Source organism: Dasypus novemcinctus, chromosome 19 (assembly GCF_030445035.2).
Source record: "Dasypus novemcinctus isolate mDasNov1 chromosome 19, mDasNov1.1.hap2, whole genome shotgun sequence".
NCBI lineage: Eukaryota > Metazoa > Chordata > Mammalia > Cingulata > Dasypodidae > Dasypus > Dasypus novemcinctus.
In genome coordinates, this window is record NC_080691.1 from 59,902,545 (window position 1) to 59,921,782 (window position 19,238).

The 19,238-nt window shown below is 35.1% G+C and overlaps 1 protein-coding gene across 1 annotated transcript; it reads left to right on the forward strand.

Annotated features, from left to right (window-relative positions):
* The first annotated feature begins 4,622 nt into the window (after positions 1 to 4,622).
* Positions 4,623 to 5,537, forward strand: LOC101421904 (olfactory receptor 4A47-like). Its single transcript, XM_004468811.2, has one exon. The coding sequence runs from the start codon at positions 4,623 to 4,625 to the stop codon at positions 5,535 to 5,537; it is 915 nt and encodes a 304-aa protein (XP_004468868.2).
* The last annotated feature ends 13,701 nt before the right edge of the window (positions 5,538 to 19,238 follow it).

Here is a 19,238-nt window from a genome sequence, read left to right on the forward strand (position 1 = left end):
TAAAAGAAATTTTTAAAAAATGTCTTAAATAACTGGAAGAATATTCCATGCTCACAGATTGGAAGACTAAATTTCATTAAGATGTCAGTTCTACTCAACTTGATAATTCAATTTCAATGTAATCCAGATGAAAAATCCACCAGAATTTTTTAAAATTGAAACATGATTGTCAAATTTACTTGGAAAGGTAATGGGTCCTGAATAGCCAGAAACACCTTAACAGGGAAAAGCAAACTCTTATCTCCAGACTTTACATCATATTACCTACGTATAGTGGTTAAAACAGCATGATACTGGGATAAAGACAGACATATAGACCAATGGAACCAAATATGTTTCAGAAACAGACCCTCACATGTATGATCATGTGATTTTTACCTAGCCTGTCAAACCCACATAGCTCAGGTAGAACAGTCCGTTCAACAAGTGGTGCTGTAAGAACTGAATATCCATAGTCGAAAGAAGGAAAGAGGGCCCATATTATCTCACACCTCTACCAAAAATTAACTCAAAATGGATCAAAAACCTAAAAATAAAAGCAAGAACCTTAAAGTTCCGAGATTAATTGTAGGAAAATACCTTCAAGACCGGGAAGTAGGTGGTGAATACTTAAAGGAAATAAGAGGAGGACTGAGATGGACTACTGATAATTAGGGCATGTAGAAGTTTTAATTAGCTTTACTGTAAAAGTGTGGAAATATATAGAGTGGATGGTAACAAAGAGTGAGGACGGGTAGTTTATAAATGGGCTTGTGACCCAAAATGGTAGTCTAGGGATGTAAATGCCAATTGACAGAATGCTAGAAAATAATTTAGGAACTGAAAAGCACAGTAAAGGCTGTGAGAATTGTGGATGAAGTTTCAGGGGAAGAGTGTCCTTTGTAGCTAAAGTAAATGTACATCATTATTGTAGTGTGGTGGGAATGGGCAGTCTAATGGGAATAATAAAATTGGAGTGATCTATGGTCTATGGTTAGCAGTAATAATATAATACTCTTGCATGTATGCCAGGATGTACTGTGTTGATAATCGGGCAGTATGGAAAATGTGTGCCAAATGTACACTATGGATGTAGTAACAATCAGATGATATTAACCAATCTGTAACAAATACTCCACCACAGTGTGATGTGTTGATAGAAGTGATTGTTTGGGAATTCTACACATGTGAATTACTGTTTTATAAAGTTACAACTTCTGTCATAAGAAATACATTTAAAAATAATAATAAGGTGGGTTGGGGGAAAAATACACCAAATGTAAGATAAGGAATATATTTACAGTAAGATTTTCACAATATTCTTTCATAATTTGTAACGAACGTCTCACAACAATGCAAGGTGTTGGTGAAGGGTTGGCGTATGGGACCTCTATATGATGATAAGCATGTTTGCTTTATAAGTTCACAACTTTTATTATACACTTGTTTATGTATGCTCATATATAAATGATATAAAGATTATAATAACAGGGTGGTTTGGGAGAAATTACTTTCGTTGGTACTTATATTTTGACATGCTCTTTAATCATTAGTTAAAAAGTTTTTAACAATGCATGGTATTGGTGTTAATGTGAGGTATGAGAGTCCTGTATGATGTTATATATGTCTCTTTTGAAAATTCATAAGTATTCCTATACACTTACTGTTTATGTATGATTGATATACTTCAATAAATTTTAAAAATGTTATAATAACTAAAATTTCAGTACTCAAAGATAAATATTAGGGTTAGAGGAACAAAATGTCCAGTGATGCTTGCCCTACTGGTGAGTAGATGTATTCTTTTAAGTACTCTCATAACTATTTCAGGAAATGCTTAACTAATATTAAAACATGATATTTAAAATTAATTGAATGTCCTTTCAAATTCTTATGTACAACTACATAGACCCTATCAAATAGAATGAGATAGGCAAGAAACTGGAAAGGTAAATTTTTGAAATTACCTTAAAAAGAAGTTAGATTTTTTCCCTCATTAGTGTTATCTTCTTATGTAGATATGGTATTTTATAGCATTAAGTGAAATAATTGCCTATGAAATAGATATGCACACTATTGCACAGTATCATTTCCAATATTAATATGTAATTTTGTGAATTTCTATTTCACAGGCAATTATATCACTTGAAAAGTTGAAAAATTTTCCTCTGCCAGTATGAGGCTTTAAAATCCATCAAACTTAGATTCCAATTCTAGTTCTGCCCCTTAATAATGTATGGTTTGGAGAAAAATAAAATATTCTGAGCTTCAGTTTGTTCAACTAAAATTAGGAGAAAAATATTTGTAAAGATAAACTGTGACACGATAAATGTGATACATTGCATATAATCACATTAAATGTGTATAATATATGCATGCACATGGCATCAGTCGCATAGTTTTGCATAACAAATAATAGATGTTCTTAAAAAGTTAGTATTTCTTTTCCATTTAAGTGGAATCAGGGGAATGTTTTCTCACCAGGTTTTTCTGCATTTCAGATGAGATCAGACATGTTCAGAGTGATATCGCCATAGACACTTCTACATTTCATAGGAATATCAACATATACATGTTGATAGGTAGCAACTGAAGCTTCAGATATGCTATTACAAACTAAAGGTTGATCATCTCTTTTTGTTCAAGCACTGTGCTGCATACGCTTTCAAATATTTTAGCTAATAAATTATAAATATTGACACTCAGTAGCTAGCTAATATTATTCTTATCTTACAGATGTTCAGTATTAGGACTCAGTTTTAAGTTTAATTTCTGGCAATTAGATTTGGAAAATATTATAATTACAGTGATCTAGGAAATATTTTATTACAATATATTATGTAGAGATATCCTAAATATGAGTGTGATAGATACTTTGAATAAAACAAAAGTATCTGTTTTGTCTGCCCATTAATAATATGTCTTATCTAAAGAAACAGCACAATATAGCTTTTTAATTTTTATGGCAAAATTTACAGCTAATGAGTTGGGAGAGAGGCATATATAAGCAGATATAATAGTCAACTTGCTGAATGGGGGCATCCTCAAGGAAAATTTTGTATTATTTCTAAAGAAAAGGGAAGAAAGATAAAAACACTGTGGGTCAGGGCTTATATGATACTTGTCATGAGAAGATTAATGACATTCTTAGATGTCCTCAGTCATCTCTTAACTTCAAGAGGAATACCTCCATCTGGAAAACTAGGAAACTAATGATGAAAAGTTGGTTCCTCAGTCACTACCAACATTTCTGTTCTCTGATTATATGGCCCCATGGAGTAAACCCCTGGCTTAAATGGGTTAGTAGATCATCTGTGATGACTCCGTCTAACTTATTGGAAAAACTTGGCACACTATATTATAATTTTTTGTCCTTTGAATTAATAAATAAAATATTAAATTTACTATATATATATACATAATTCTTTTACAGGTAAACTTTCTGATCATTGAAATGAACATATATAAAAGAACTGTGGAAGAAAGGAGATGGAAAAACAATTTGTATATTTGAGTTACAGCAGAAAGTCTTGAGGAGAATGAGAATCGTAAGAGAGGAATTTGGAGAGATAACCTAGATAAAAGTCATCTGGGGTTTTACAGGTCATGCTATGTAGCTAGAGTGTGTAGGACTTCACTGTAGAAATTTCAAAAACGTGAGTGGTGTTATCTAAACCTTATTTAAAAAGAATCATTTGGGCTGCTCCAGGAGAACAGATAGTTGAAAGCAGGAGTAAAACTGGAGAAAATGGCAGGAGGTTAATTGCAGTAAGACAATGAAATCCCAGAGAGATAATGAAGTTAGTCAAAATTGTAGTACATTTTGAAGCTATGAATAATTAATGTGCGAGGAATAAAAACAGTAAATGTATTGTAAGTTATTTGTTCTGAAAAATAACACAGAAGATGATACCACTTAATGAGATGAAGGATAGGTTTGGAGTGGCTTAAGAATTTAGGTTATGAACACCAATTTGATATTCAATCAATGATATTCACTAGGGAGCTGCATAAATAGATTTCAACATTAGGGAAGAGATAGGATATGGTTATAAAAATTGTATGGCTTCAGTATTTGTAATTCAGCAAAAGAAAAGTTCCCATTCAAAGACCCAAAAAGGAGATTTCAGTGTGGTGTGAGGAAACTAGGTCAGTGAACTTTGGTCTATAGCCTTCCTTTCATAATTTTAAAATCCAATTTAACTTTGTAAATTAACCAATATGGGAGCTTAAGTATTTGTGACTATGAAAGGTGCACCTTCCCATTGTTTCTTGTTCTAGTCAATTCTCAATTTAGCTTTTAAATATAGTGAAAGTATTACATTGGGAAGGTTTTTTGACCCTTGTTTATGATTCCAAGCAGCCCATCCTTATCACCATGTGAATATCTTTACAACAGCACTGGTTACATTGATCTGTATTGTTCTCACCCCATAATTATAAATACCAACACTGAGGATAGGGAATGTTGTTTTAGTCTACTTGTTAATCCCAATGCTTATGATGACAAGTTTGCACAATAGATGCTCCAGAGGTATTTTGACAGAATGAATAAATAAATGATTATGCTTATAACACACTAAAATTTTTGACTATTTTATAGGTAAACTGTAAATCTTAAGTCAGCATCTATAAAACAATATATGGAACCAAGGAACAATGTGACTTACTTTGTTCTCCTGGGCCTCACACAGAATCCAAAGGAACAGAAAGTACTTTCTATTATCTTCTTGTTCTCCTATATTTTGACCATTGTGGGTAACTTACTCATTGTTGTGACTGTAACTGTCAGTAAGTCCCTAGGTTCACCTATGTACACTTTTCTTGCTGACTTATCATTTATGGGTGCCAGTTATGCCTCAGTAATTTCCCCAAAGTTGATTTCAGGCTTGTTCTTTGGACAAAAGACCGTATCCTTCCAAGCTTGTAAGATGCAGCTCTTTTTGGAGCACTTCTTTGGTGGATCAGAGATCTTCCTTCTGTTGGCCATGGCATATGACTGTTATTTGGCCATCTGTAAGCCCTTGCATTATCTGATTATCATGAGGCAATGGGTGTGTGCTGTGCTGCTAACAGTGTCCTGGATTGGAGGATTTCTGCACTCACTCATTCAACTGATCTCTCTTTATCAGCTCCCATTTTGTGGTCCGAATGTCATTGATCATTTTCTCTGTGACATGTTCCCCTTATTGAAACTTGTCTGTACTGACACCTATGTCATTTGTCTCTTAGTGGTAGCTAATGGAGGGATGATATGCAGTATTGTGTTTCTGCTCTTACTCATTTCTTATGGTGTCATCCTACACTCCTTAAAAAACCTTAGTAAGGAAGGCAGGAGGAAAGCCCTCTCCACTTCTGGTTCTCATATCACTGTGGTGGTCTTCTTTGTTCCATGTATTTTTATGTATGCAAGACCTGCTAGAAACTTCCCTATTGACAAATCATTGAGTGTGTTTTTCACAATCATAACCCCCATGCTAAACTCTTTAATATATACTCTGAGAAATTCAGAGATGACAAATACTATGAAGAAGCTCTGGAGAAGAAAATTCATATAAGTAGTAAATAAGTGTGTTTTCCTTGATGAAGACAATAATCTGGCTTTTATGAAATACCTCATTAGAACCCAGAAGTCAACTTATATATGGTAGACTTTACTTGCTTTCAAATCATTTACCATAATTTTAATTAAATACATTTCTATTTAATTGGGCTTTGGATAACAATTTCCTTACAAGAAAGAAAGGTGTGTAAAGCCTAGTTTTCCACTTTACCTAGAAAATTGCAGTGCGTAAATAATGGCTAGTCAATCATAAATATGTAAAAATGAATGAACATTTAATGAGTTATATGGTGTTTAATTTCTGCATTATCTGCATTATTTGTATTAATTTGCTCTCAGTCAGCCCTCCTTTTAGTTAAATTCTTGTCAATGATGTTCATTCTTTTTATTATACTCGTTAAAATATTTAATACTTTGGATACTGTCCTCTTTATTCAATTGCAGTTTCATTACATAGGGCATATTTAAATGCAATGCATCTACTTTTAAAAATGAAATAAATGAAAGAAAAATACCAATAAATATTAGAAAGGAAAGCCATACAAAATGGAACAAAGTGAAAAACAAATCTTTAATCAAATCTCCCAGTGCGCTTACTCAGGGACTGTCATTCACTCTTTCTAAGATTGCTAAAGCATAATTTCTGGAAATAAAATGATATTACATTTATATGTGTATATCTGCCTTGTCTAGAAAAGTTGGCATTTTATTATTTAGCATCTTCATGATCTATCTATATCAGTCCATAAAAACTAACTCCCAGGTATGATTATTCTGCAAAATATACCGTAAAAGACCTGTATTAAAATTAGTATATCCCATTCTCTTCATGTTGACTCCAATCTTTTCTATAACAGATAGGTATACAATAACAATGTTTTTATTTATATCCAAGAATAAGTTTCTAGAATTGGAATTGTTGAGTCAATTTGTGTTTTCAATGTTAATGGTCATACTTATTGTTAAAATGCCTTTGACTGAGATTTTACCTAATACATTCTTGCTCATAATCTGCAAGAATATCTGTTTATCCATATTATCAATAACTTATACTTGATAAACATTTATGGTATTTGGCAATCATTTTAAGTCAAAGATTGCATTTACTTTGCACAGCTAAATTGAAATGATTTCAATATCATAGAGAGCTTTTAACATTTTTAAAAATATTTGCATTTTTGAATTGAGTTAACATATTTTATCCATTACCTTTGATTTGTTGATCATTTTATTATTAATTTTATGAGTTAATTTTATACACTAATTTTTTCCCTTTTCCTATTGTATGTGTTATTATTGTAATTTAGGCTTATGAAATATTTTTAACCATTTTATGCTAGTCAGAAATGTGTTGGCTATGTAAATTTTTGTATTTACATATCAGACATAAATATTTTCTTTCATTTTACAATGTTAAATAAGTAGACTTCAATGAATTCAATAAGAACTCATTCTTACTGTAATATTTCTCCATATTTTTCAACAGATTTTTTAGTGTTTTTGTGTTTTCATTTTTAAATTTACTTTTTTTTTAAATTTACTTTTAGATTCATCTGGACTTTATTTTGACATAAGGGTTTAAATCAAGATTGCATTTAAAATTTTTCTTGAACATCTGTTTTTATAGTTGAAAAATTATCTTTTATTCCTAGATTTAAAATCTCAACTTTATTGTATTCCAAAATCTCACATATATTTGTATTCACTTCAGCATTCTATTTGGTTCTATTGATCTTCTTATTCATGTGCTATTTAACATATGATATAATTATTTTCTGATCTACAATACATTTTGATGTATGGTAAGCACAGTGCTCCCTCAGTGTTATTTCCTAATAACATTTGTACATATTTGTGTTTCTGTTAAATTCAAAATATGCTACTCTAGTCACTATCTAAGTTGAATGTGATTTTATTTAGGAAGATTAAATTACGGAGTTTATATTTTTAGAGAATTAAGAATTTGTATTCACAAAAAGGATACATCTTTCGATCTGGACAAATTTAGACTCTACCTTTTCTACCTGTCTTATCCCTTAAAGATGGCTGCTGTTCTTTCATGCTAAGGGATACTCTTTCTGTGGGAAAAACATCTCTTTCCGAGGGTGTATGACCTAAGTTTTTGCTGATCATCTTTCTGATGTTGCTGAGATCATCCTGCTCATGATGATGGCCCATGACCACTATATTGCCATCTTCAAATCGCTGTACTACACAATCCTCATTAGCTCTTTTTCTCTCTATTTTCTTAAATGTTACATTCAAAAAATATAAGAGGCCCCTACATACCCCTCACCCCCCTCACCCCACTCCTCCCATAGCAACAACCTCTTTCATCATCATGGGACATTCACTGCATTTGGTGAATACATTTTGGAGCACTGCTGCACCGCATGGATAATGGTTTACATTGTAGTTTACACTTTCCTCCAATCCACCAAGTGGGCCATGCACACAAAAACAACTCATTAGCTCTTAGGCTTGTGGCCTCCCAATAGGAGTTTCCTGGGCTAGAGGCTTTGACCATTCAGCAATTCAGATCCTCTTCACGATGAGGCTGCCCTTCACTGGCTCCACTGCCCTTCACAACTTCGTGTGCGACTAGATCACTTTGCTGAAATTTCTCTCCATGGGTAACTACATTTTTGTTCTCTTTGTGGCTGCCAAGAGTGTGTTCATCTACCTATCAAACTTCCTCTTCTTCACGGTCTCCTGTTTGATCTTCTTGTAAACTTTGAAATCACACAACTTATAGGGGAGGTGCAAAGTCCTGTTCAACTTTATTTCTCATATCTTTGTGGTTATCTTATTCTTCATACACTGCATAGTTGAGTATCTGTGCACAGTGTCCACCTTCTCCATTAATAAAGTTGTGGCCATGATTTTACCATAATAACTCCCTGTTATACATTTTTTCTACACTCTCAGAAATGTAAGGTGAATATTCTATGGTGTTACTGTGGGGTTAAAAGCTTATTTGACTGAGAAATAATCAAAACCACGAAAAAATGACTTTATCTTTTTATCATTAAGAGAAAAGAATGTGATTTCTCTGGACAGTAAATTTTTTGTGTCAAATACCATGTATATGGCATATAGATTCTTTATGAAAAGTCTCAGACCATAAATTATCAGTATAAAAATAACCAATTTTGATTAATGTAATGGCCATTTGGGTGTTGATCTTTCATGTACAGAATCTGGTACTTAATGTTTTAACATAAAGATTCTGAGGTAACTGTTCTATAGCTTCTAAATAATTAGGACAAAGCTTGGATTAATGTTTCTATATTGTAAACAAGTTATCCAGATGTTTCTGAATCAAGTGATTTTTGCACACATTTTGAGTTATAGTGATACTGATTATGCTTACAGTCAGCCTATTAATGGATTTACATGATTAGAACATTTTCTAGGAAGTGTTTTTTGTAATAGAATGTGAAAACAAAGGAACTCTCAATACTTCATATATAATGGAATGTAAGCTCAAACTTTGCAACCATAAAACAAAAATAAAATATTCTGAGGAATAGAAAGGTTTTGAATTTTTATTTTCTATCTTCTTTTTCTATACTTTCTCTTCTTCTCCCACATCTGGTTGTATTCCCTCTTTCTCTCTCTAAAGGAAAGGTCTACCATTCATCCCTGCCATTATTTGGACTAAAACTCAATTTTATTTTTATGTTAAAAAGTCAATCACATTAACAGCCGTGTTCACAGTTTTTGTTGGATGAAAGAGATTTTATGTATCATATCCTGTATATACATTATGGAGAACTGGGTGATAAGGTTTAGTATACTATAATGGTTATGAACAAAATGTCTGCTTCAGACAGCCCTCAGTTTAAATCTTACTTTTGCCTTTGTAGTGTGAAATTTGACAAAACATGATCTCTTTAAGTTTCACTTAAAGGGAATGATAGAGATTTTATCAGGATCAAATCAGATAATCCTTGTAAATCTCGATACCAGTAAATTCTCTATAAAATAAAAATTCTCTATAAATATTATAAACATCATTTAACACTCAAAACTCTGAGATTATAATAGACCACTCAGTTGGTCCTGACTGTTAGTATTGGGTTTTTTTGGTCATTTGTTTAAACTTAAAATAATATTATTTATTTAGAAGAAGAAAATTCTGAATTTGTTTGGCCATTTAAGAGACCTTGAGGTTGGAATGGGCCCCTCCTCCTCAGCCATCCCTGAGTCTTTCTTCTCTTCTGGTTTTCTGACCTTGTTGATCCTGTGTTGCCAAGGTCTTGCCAAGGTCTTGGAGCTGTTCCAATTGTTTCTCTGATTTTCTCCCTGCAAGTCCAAATTGAAGGGTCAAAGAGGTCAACATAGCAGGCATCCAGAGTTAAAATAAATATTGACTTATGTTCAGAGAACACAGAATGGTACAGTAGTAAAGAGTAGATACTGGAATCATTTTCTGACTTTCAAAAATTGAGCTGAAACTCTTTATGAAACTGGCTTTAAGATTTCAAACTTTGAATAGTTAGTGTTAGTTAAAACTTAAGGGTGAAGTAGATGTGACTCATGTGGTTGAGCACCTGCTTCCCTCATGGGAGGTCCTGGGTTCTGTTTCCAGTAACTCTTAAAAAAATAAATAAATGAACAAACCAAATCAGTGGAACTGATGTGGCCCTGGGAGCTAAAAAACAGGAAAAAAAAAAAACCCTTAAGGAAATTTTAGAATTTTTTTCACGTAAAAAAGATTCTCAAATATTAAAAGTTCAAAATATTCTATGTTGATAAATTAACTTCTTCAATCAAGACCTGAGCATCTTTCAAAATATCTTATGATATTAATTGCTATTCCACTAAGGAATGCTGTCTATAGTTAAAACAAAATTAAAAAAAACAACAAAGAAAGAAACTCTGGAAACACTACTAAATATATCACTGTCTTGAAGTTCCCTGGCCTACCTTATTAAAAGCTTTAAGAATTTCTGTAATAAAGAAAAATTTCACTTTACTTATTTCTTTACTTGGAAAGAAACTTGGCTGTGAATGAGAACTAGGAAAATGATTTTCTTGATATGTAAAATGGTACAGAGAGCACCTACATTATGGTTGTTAAGACAATTAAATGGTATAATATATATATTTTATAGCCATAAATATTTTATTAAAAAATAAGAAAAGGCTAAAATAGAAGACCTAATTTCACAGATAGGGGTCATTATACAGCTCGACAAAACCTATGAAAATGTGCTGTGCCAAGGGAAAACTATAATGTAAACTATTGATCAGGGTTAATAGCAATGCTTCAAGATGTGCCTTCAAGTGTAATCCTGAAATGGGAAAGATGCTTTAAACTAATATATCCCTGTGGGTGTGATACTTTTGATTGCATTAAACTTGTTGAGGGACCTTTGGTTAGATCACTTGATAGGATTGCTTTTGGCTTTTGATTGGACTATGTAAGTGGGGTGTGATTTTTGTTAAGTCTAGGCCCTCTTGCTCTGTCTGATAAAAATGGAGACAGAGAGAGAGACATACACACAATGAGACACAGAGAAAAAGGAGGTTGCCATATTTGATCCTGCAATGTGAGGAAGGTCTAGAGGATTGCTTAAGCATGAAGCCTCCAAGAGTCTGGGCCCACCAAGAAACTCAAGAAGAGTAAAGCCAAGCCATATGCTTAACAGCTGATGGTTGAACTTCAGGAGCTGTAATCTGAGAGATGGTATATTTTGGATGGGAAGGCCTTGACAGAGTTTGGGAGCAAATTACTCCACAAAGCATTTGATTTTGGTGAGAAAGCATCTCTGATGGTCTCTGATGTGAAGGATTTTTCACATCCTTGGAACTGAAAGTTTACCCCCAATAAATCCCTTTTTAAAAATCCAACCCCTTTCTGATAATTTGCTTCAGCAGTCCTTTGGCAAACTAAACAAGATGTAAGAAGACTGGCTTATTCTAGGGGTCAGTATCTTCTGGCTAGCCAGCAATCCTTGGGGTTCTTTGGCTTTTCCCTATCATTTACAAGGAAATGTCTTCTCATTTCTCTTCTGGCTTCTGTTGACTTCCAGCTCTCTGCTCCTCCAATAGGCTTTGCCTTCATAATACCTCCAGTATCAGGGTTAAGACCCAGCTTCCTTCTGTTAGGCCACATTTTGACTAAAAATAATATCTTTTACAGGTTCTATTTACAGTGTTCATACCCATAGGAATGTATTAACATTGAAAACATGCTTTTTTAAAATCCCACTGCATTATACTCCACCAAAAGTTGTACTAAATTTAAGACATCCAGCCCTCTTCATGTTTTGTCCAGACTTTGTCTATGATAAATAGTTTTTCAATAAATATCTGTCCTTTTGAATAAGGTTAAGTGAGATGTCTCAGAAGTATAGTTGTTGGGTTAAATTGTATATGTATTGTATTCGTTTGCCAAAGGGGTGCTGATGCAAAGTACCAGAAATCTTTTGGTTTTTATAAAGTATATTTATTTGGGATAAAAGCTTACAGTTACAAGTTACTAAAGAGTCCAATACGAGGTTGCCTTCTCACGAAAGACAATTGTCATATTTTGAAGCAAGATGGTCAATGACCTCTGCATGGTCTCTCCTTCTTGGACTTCCTTTTCCTCTTAAGGTTCCATGGGCCCAGCTTCCTTCAAATCACAGCTGTGAACTATCATATGAATGATTCATCTCTCCCCAGAGCCCCAGGATCAAGCATGGCAAAGCTCTCTCTCTTTCTCTGTGTCTGATTGAGTACTGTCCATTTATGTAGGCCTACCAAGAGGGTGGGACTCAACCTGAGTCATGCCTTACTGATGTTGATGAATCAAAGTCCTAATCTTTACAGTTAATTTAATCAAAGGGATCTCATCTAAATCTAATACAATCATCCAGAAAAAATGCATTAGTTTATAAATAAAAACTTTTGGGTGGAGTGTTTTGGGAAAATTTAGTAATTATTTTTCAAACCTGAAAGTGAAACATTATGCAGGAAATTATGTGACTCAACAAACTAATGTTTTACTGGTAAGCACTTTTCTTATTTCAGAAGGAATGTTGAGAACTATAAGAGTGGGTACACTGGAGGATGTTTTACAACAAATAAGAACTGATAGGATGCATTCCAGATAGCATTGTGTTCCTTCCTGGGAGGACTGGCCACTTTCTCAAGGATTGCTGTATAAACCTTGAAATGTACTGGCTGGGGAGTGTTGTGTTCCTTCCTGAGGAGGCTGGCTAATTCCTCTGGTATTGATGCAATACTCACAAGTTGGAATTTATAGTATTGAGTTCATTGATTATGAGCTCAATAAAAGGACAGTCCCTGGTTAGACCAGATGAAATTCAACCTTGGGAGAGGGTGCTCTACACAGGTTTTGCATTCAGTTGAGAATCTTGGATCAGTTGCTAATTCAGGACTTCCCAGTCAAGTCATGAGCTAGTTGTTGGTAAGTTTTTTATATAAGACTGATTTATTTTTCAATCATTTTATGACTCTTTCAATATTGATTTAATCTTTTGACTGGTTATGTTATTCTTGTTTTTCACTCTAATTGTCAGGATAGACTTATTAAACTAGATATGCACATATAAGCAGCCTATATTGACGAAAGAAGAAACTGATGATCTCAACAAACCAATCACAAGTAAAGAGATAGAATCCGTCATTAAAAACCTCCCTACTAAGAAGAAGCCAGGGCCAGAGTGCTTCACAGGTGAATTCTACAAAACTTTCTGGAAAGAACTAACACCAATCCTGCTGAAACTCTTCCAAAAAATTGAAACAGAAGGAACATTACCTAACTTATTCTATGATACCAACATTACCCTAGTACCAAAGCCAAACATAGACATCACAAGAAAGTAAAATTACAGACCAATTTCTCTAATGAACCTAGACACAAAAATCCTCAACAAAATACTTGCCAATCATATTCAACAAAATACTAAATTAATTATACACCATGGCGAAGTGGGATTCATTCTGGATATGCAAGGATGGTTCAATCATCAAAGTAATATACTATATAGACAGACTGAAGGAAAAATATCACATTATTCTATCCATAGATGCAGAAAAATAATTTGACAAATACAGCACACTTTTTTGATAAAAACATTGCAAAAAATTGTAATACAAGGAAATTTTTTGAACATGATAAAGAGTATATATGAAAAACCCACAGCCAACATGTTTACAATGGTGAAAACCTAAAATTCTTCCCTCTAAGTTCAGGAACAAGACAAGGATGCCCACTCTCTCCCCTACTATTTAACATTGTCTTAGAAGTACTTGCTCGAGCACTGAGGCAAGAACCTGATATAAAAGTCATTCAAATTGTAAAAGAAGAAGTCAAAATTTCATTATTTGCAGATGACAAGACCCTATACAGAGAAATGCCTGAGAGGTATACTACAAAGCTTCTACAACTCATAAATGAGTTTAATTAAGTTGCAGGTTATAAGATCAATGCCCAAAAATCAGTAGCATTTCTGTACACTAATAATGAGCAAGTTCAGGAGGAAATCAAGAAATAAATAGCATTTAAAATAGTAAATAAAAAATCAAATACCTAGGAATAAATTTAACTAAAGATGTAAAAAACTTATATAGAGAGAACTACACAAGACTGTTCAAGGAAATCAAAGAAGAGCTAAATAAATGGAAGAATATTCCCTGTTCATGAATAGGAAGACTAAATATTATTAAGATGTCTATCTTACCAAAACTGATCTACACATTCAATGCAATCCCAATAAAAATCAACACAACATTCTTTAAGGAACTAGAAAAATTAACTATGAAATGTATTTGGAAAGGAAAGAGGCCCTGAATACCAAAGACATATTGAAAAAGAAAAATGAAATTGGAGGAATCACACTACCTGAATTCAAATCATACTACAGAGCTACAGGAGTGAAAACAGCATAGTATTGGCACAAGGAGAGACACACAGACCAATGGAACTGAATTGAGAGTCCTGATATAGATCCTCATATATATAGCCATATAATATTCAAAAAAGGCACCAAACCCTCTCAACTGGGAGAGAATGGCCTATTCAACAAATGGTGCCTGGAGAACTGGATATCCATATGTAAAAGAATGAAAGGGGATTACCATCTCACACCTTATACAAAAATCAACTCAAGATGGATCAAAGACCTAAATATAAGAGCCAAGACCATAAAGACTTTGGAAAGCAGTGTAGGGGAAAATATACAAGGTCTCGTAATAGGAAATGGCTTCCTGAACTTCACACCAAATGCACGAGCAACAAAAGAACAAATAGACAAATGGGACTTCCTCAAAATTAAAGCATTCTGTACGTCAAAGGAGTTTGTCAAGAAAGTGAAAAGAGAGCCTACACAATGGGAGAAAATATTTGGTAACCATATATCGGATAGATGACTTATAATTGCATACATAAAGAACTCCTATATCTTGAAAATAAAAAGATAAACACCCCATCTAAAAAATGGGAAAAAGATTTAAACAGACACTTCACCAAAGAAGAAATACAAATGGCTGAAAAGCACATGAAAAAAAATGCTCCAAATCTCTAGCTATCAGGGAATTGCAAATCAAAAGTACAATGAAATACCATCTTACTCCCATAAGATTGGCAGCTATGAAAAAAAAAAAAAACAGAAAACTACAAATGCGGGAGAGGATGGGGAGGAAAGGGAACACTCATCCACTGCTGGTGGGAATGCAGAAGGATCCAACCATTCTGGAGGACAGTTTGGCAGTTTCTCAAAAAACTAGCCATAGCCTTGCCATATAACCCAGCAATTCCACTGCTGGGTAAAAAAACAGTAGAACTGAAAACAAGGGCACAAACCAATATATGCACATCAATGTTCTTAGCAGCATTGTTCACTATTGCCAAAAGTTGGAATCAAACCAAATGCCCATCAACAGATGAATGGATAGATAAAATGTTGTATATACATACAATGGAACACTACTCAGCTTTAAGAACAACAAATACACGTGATAACATGGATGAATCTTGAGAACCTTATGTTGATTGAAGCAACCCAGGTATTGTAGGACAAATACTACATGACCTCAGTGATATGAAATAAGTAAACCAAGCTGCCTCAGAGAGCTAGAGACTGTATGATAGGCTTACAGGAAATCGGAGGTAGAGGTAGGATGTAAGCTGACAACTATATGTGTGAAATCTATGATAAGCTGGACGTAAGTATTTGTACAAGGAATGTATAAAATGGGGGCATAGTGTTACCTTTGGGTGGGGCTTTGTGGGCTTGAGGGTGGCTAGGGATGGGAGGATGGGTAATAATGCCCAAGAAATTGGGGGGAGTGTGGGGCAACATACGAACACAGGAGATTGTCAGGTATTTGGTTGAGAGTATAATGCTGAGAAAACCCTTTCAAAAATATAATGAGGAAAGTTACTTCTTTAAGATGTTTAAAGGGGATAATCTGATGCAGGACTGGCTCCTAGGGAATATGTGAATGCTCATTTTGTCATAGCGGGTTATATCATTGGCTAGAGACCCATATAATGAGAGTGAAGGTATACCCACATCCTGGGGAGGACTGATGCCCTCAAATAGGGGGAACTGTATCTCTCAAGAGAAATGTTGGCCCCCAGAGCATTAGGGCAGTTGAGCATGTCAAGCCCTCAACACTTTTGCAAGTATCTCTGAACATGGCCCTTCAAGCAATGAAGATTGACTGTCACTGTGGGCCGTAAGGGGAGTGGGAAAGAGGTATTGAATAGATGGAACAAATGTAACTGTGTGGGCAATAGAAGTGTTTCAAAAGTGTACACAAGGATGGATATAAGACATGTAAAATTACACCAAAAATATATAGGGGCTGATAGGCTAAAATGTAAATCATAATGTAAAACATAAGTTAATTAAAAATTTAGAAAATTCTGTAGTCTAAAATATAAACCACAATGTAAACCCAAATGTTACCTTGTTTGAAAGCTATTGTCTCAATATCTGTACATCATTTTCAGTAAATATAGTATGAATATGTAAAAAGATTATTGCTGTGGAAAGGAAAAGGTTTTATTTTGGATATATGGGAGTACTGTATATTGTATATAAGAATTACTGTGATCTAAAACTCTTGCGAAGATAAACTTAATAATTAGAAAAAAGAAAAGAAAAAGATAGGATATAGACACTGAGTAAAAGATGGAAAAGTTGCCTTGCCAATTTGCATACAGGGCAACACTTATTGCAGTAATGGAAGGCAAAACATCAAAAACAAAGCTTTTGCGTTTTTAATTTTTTGATACCCCAATTTATTGTTACCTTAATTTTTCCAAGTTAATATGTATTCTATATTTAACTTTTAAACTCATCGCTATATTCCATTTACTAATAAGGGAACCTAGCAATATATTAGGCTTCACTTTTCAGGAAGTATTGGATCACAGAGAGGTTCAACAATGGCAGGGGAGGAATACTGGTGTGAGATATTATTGACAAGGGACACATGGTTGGCAGGGAGTTCTATAGGGCATATATCCATGGTACATAAAAATATTTGGATATTTTCATAGTGGATACAATTAAAAACAACAACTGAGGCAGTCCTGAGTTCCTAGCGAGGGGAGCTCCATTACAGTCCCTAAAGGAACAGCAACAATCCTCCAATTGCAGTGGCAAAGACTAAAAAAGAATGAAGGTCCAACAATGAACGCTTGATACTAATGAATATACTTGTGAGCCTGTGTACCTGACATAAGAACGAGGCCTAGAGCTGCAGAGTGCCTAAGAGTTATCTCCTGAGAGCCTCTGTGTTACTCAAATGTGGCCATTCTCAAAACCAAACTCAGCATGTAAAGGCGTTGCCTTCCCCCCAGTGTGGACATGACTCCCGGGGATGAGCCTCCCTGGTGCCAAGGGATTACTACCAAGTACCAGCTGATGATGTAACTAGAAAATGATCTTGAATACAAGGGTCAACTCGGACCAGCAGAATATCTCAGTCTACATATAATACCAGGAGTTATAAATGATTTTTGACCTGCATCAAGGGGGAAATGGAAAGGATAAATGAGTTTTTATAGCTATGAGTCTCCAAAAAAGAGCTGGGAGGTTATTCAGAGGAGTCACCCTTATGCATATCTCAGTAGAGTCCCAGAGACAGATAAAGTAGAAACAACCCCGGGTATTGGTTCTTCTGAGGGCTACAGAGACCCACAGATTCTATGGTCTTGGCAGATGGAGTTCAGTGCCATGTCAGTTGGCCCTTCTTTGGAGGTGGTGTTTCTGTGTGATGGAGCTGGACTCAGATGTGAACTTTTTTCACAAGCCTCTCCTGTTACTTTTGCCGGAACTGTAGTTGGTGCTGGGGTTTAATATATACCGAGAGGATCTGAATCTCTGGACTGACCTTACGATAACCAGGCCCTGAGACTCGACAGACTTCAGCTCCTACAGTCTGGTTTATTGGGCTTACTCCTCTCAGCTAACATGGAGTTGAAGAAGGTCAACCACAACACCATGGAGCCAAGAGCAGGAACTGAAAGCAGGAGGATAGCATCCAGCATCCATGTGGAATCTAAGCCCCCTCTTGATATAGATGTGGAGTCGACACAACCAATCCAGGCTCCACAGGATGGAGGAATAGAATATAGATTAGAGTGGACTTACTGATGTTCTATTCATGAACTATTGTGATCAGTAATCCAAGAAAATGTGGCATTGGTGTGGAGAAAGTGGCCATGGTGGCTGCTGGGGGTAGGGATTGGGAGGAAGACATGTGATGTGGGGGCATTTTCGGGACTTGGAGTTGTCCTGGGTGGTGCTGCAGGGACAGTTACCAGACATTGCATGTCCTCCCATGGCCCACTGGGTGGAATGTGGGAGAGTGTGCGCTATGATGTAGACCACTGACCATGAGGTGCAGTGGTGCTCAGAGATGTATTCACCAAATGCAATGAATGTCTCATGTTGATGGAGGAGATTGTTGCTATGGGGGGAATAGTGGGGTGAGGGGAGTTGGGAATATATGGGGACCTCATATTTTTTGAATGTAATATTAAAAAAATAAATAAAGGCAATAAAAACAAAAAAAAAACAAAATAGAAAAAAAAGAAAAGGGAATATAATTGGAAGCCAAAATCAGTGCATACAGAAAAGAAGAAATCAAGGATGAGGAAGCACAGCGAATAAAAAAACACTGCCTGCAGCATTAATAGAACAAAAGAAAAGAAAATGCATGATGAGGGGATAAAGAGGAAGGAAAGACAAAAAAGGAAACAAACAAACAAAAATAAAAGAGAGACAATCCCCCAAACAAGGAGTCCTCTTTGCATTTGAATAAACTGCTTAGGAATCTGTCCTTCCCCCTTTTTGCCTTCCCCAACATCTCTCTCTCCCAGGTCAGCAGGAAGCCCATGTGAGAATCTCCCCTCTGAAATTCAGATGGGACCCTGGTGAACCAACTCACCATAGAAAATAATGACTCTCAGTCTCTTGGAGAGCTAGCTCCCATATCTTGCCAGGAACCCTAAATATGCTCTGAGAAGCTTCTTAAGCATGATCTACTGTCCCTCTTCCTTAGTTGTGTTGCACAGGAGTAGTTAATTGCCTGACTCCACTGTCTCCCAGAAAAATTTTCCCTATCCTAGAGCATTTAGATACTTCCACCTACCTCAGCTGTCACCTCTCCTCTCTTCCTAGCCTCTCCCCATGCCAGTTGGCATGCTCCTCCAAGCTCAAAA

What these genes read in the sequence shown, in the direction of transcription:
- LOC101421904 (XM_004468811.2), top strand. Translation starts at nt 4,623, where the DNA reads ATGGAACCAAGGAACAATGTGACTTACTTTGTTCTCCTGGGCCTCACA.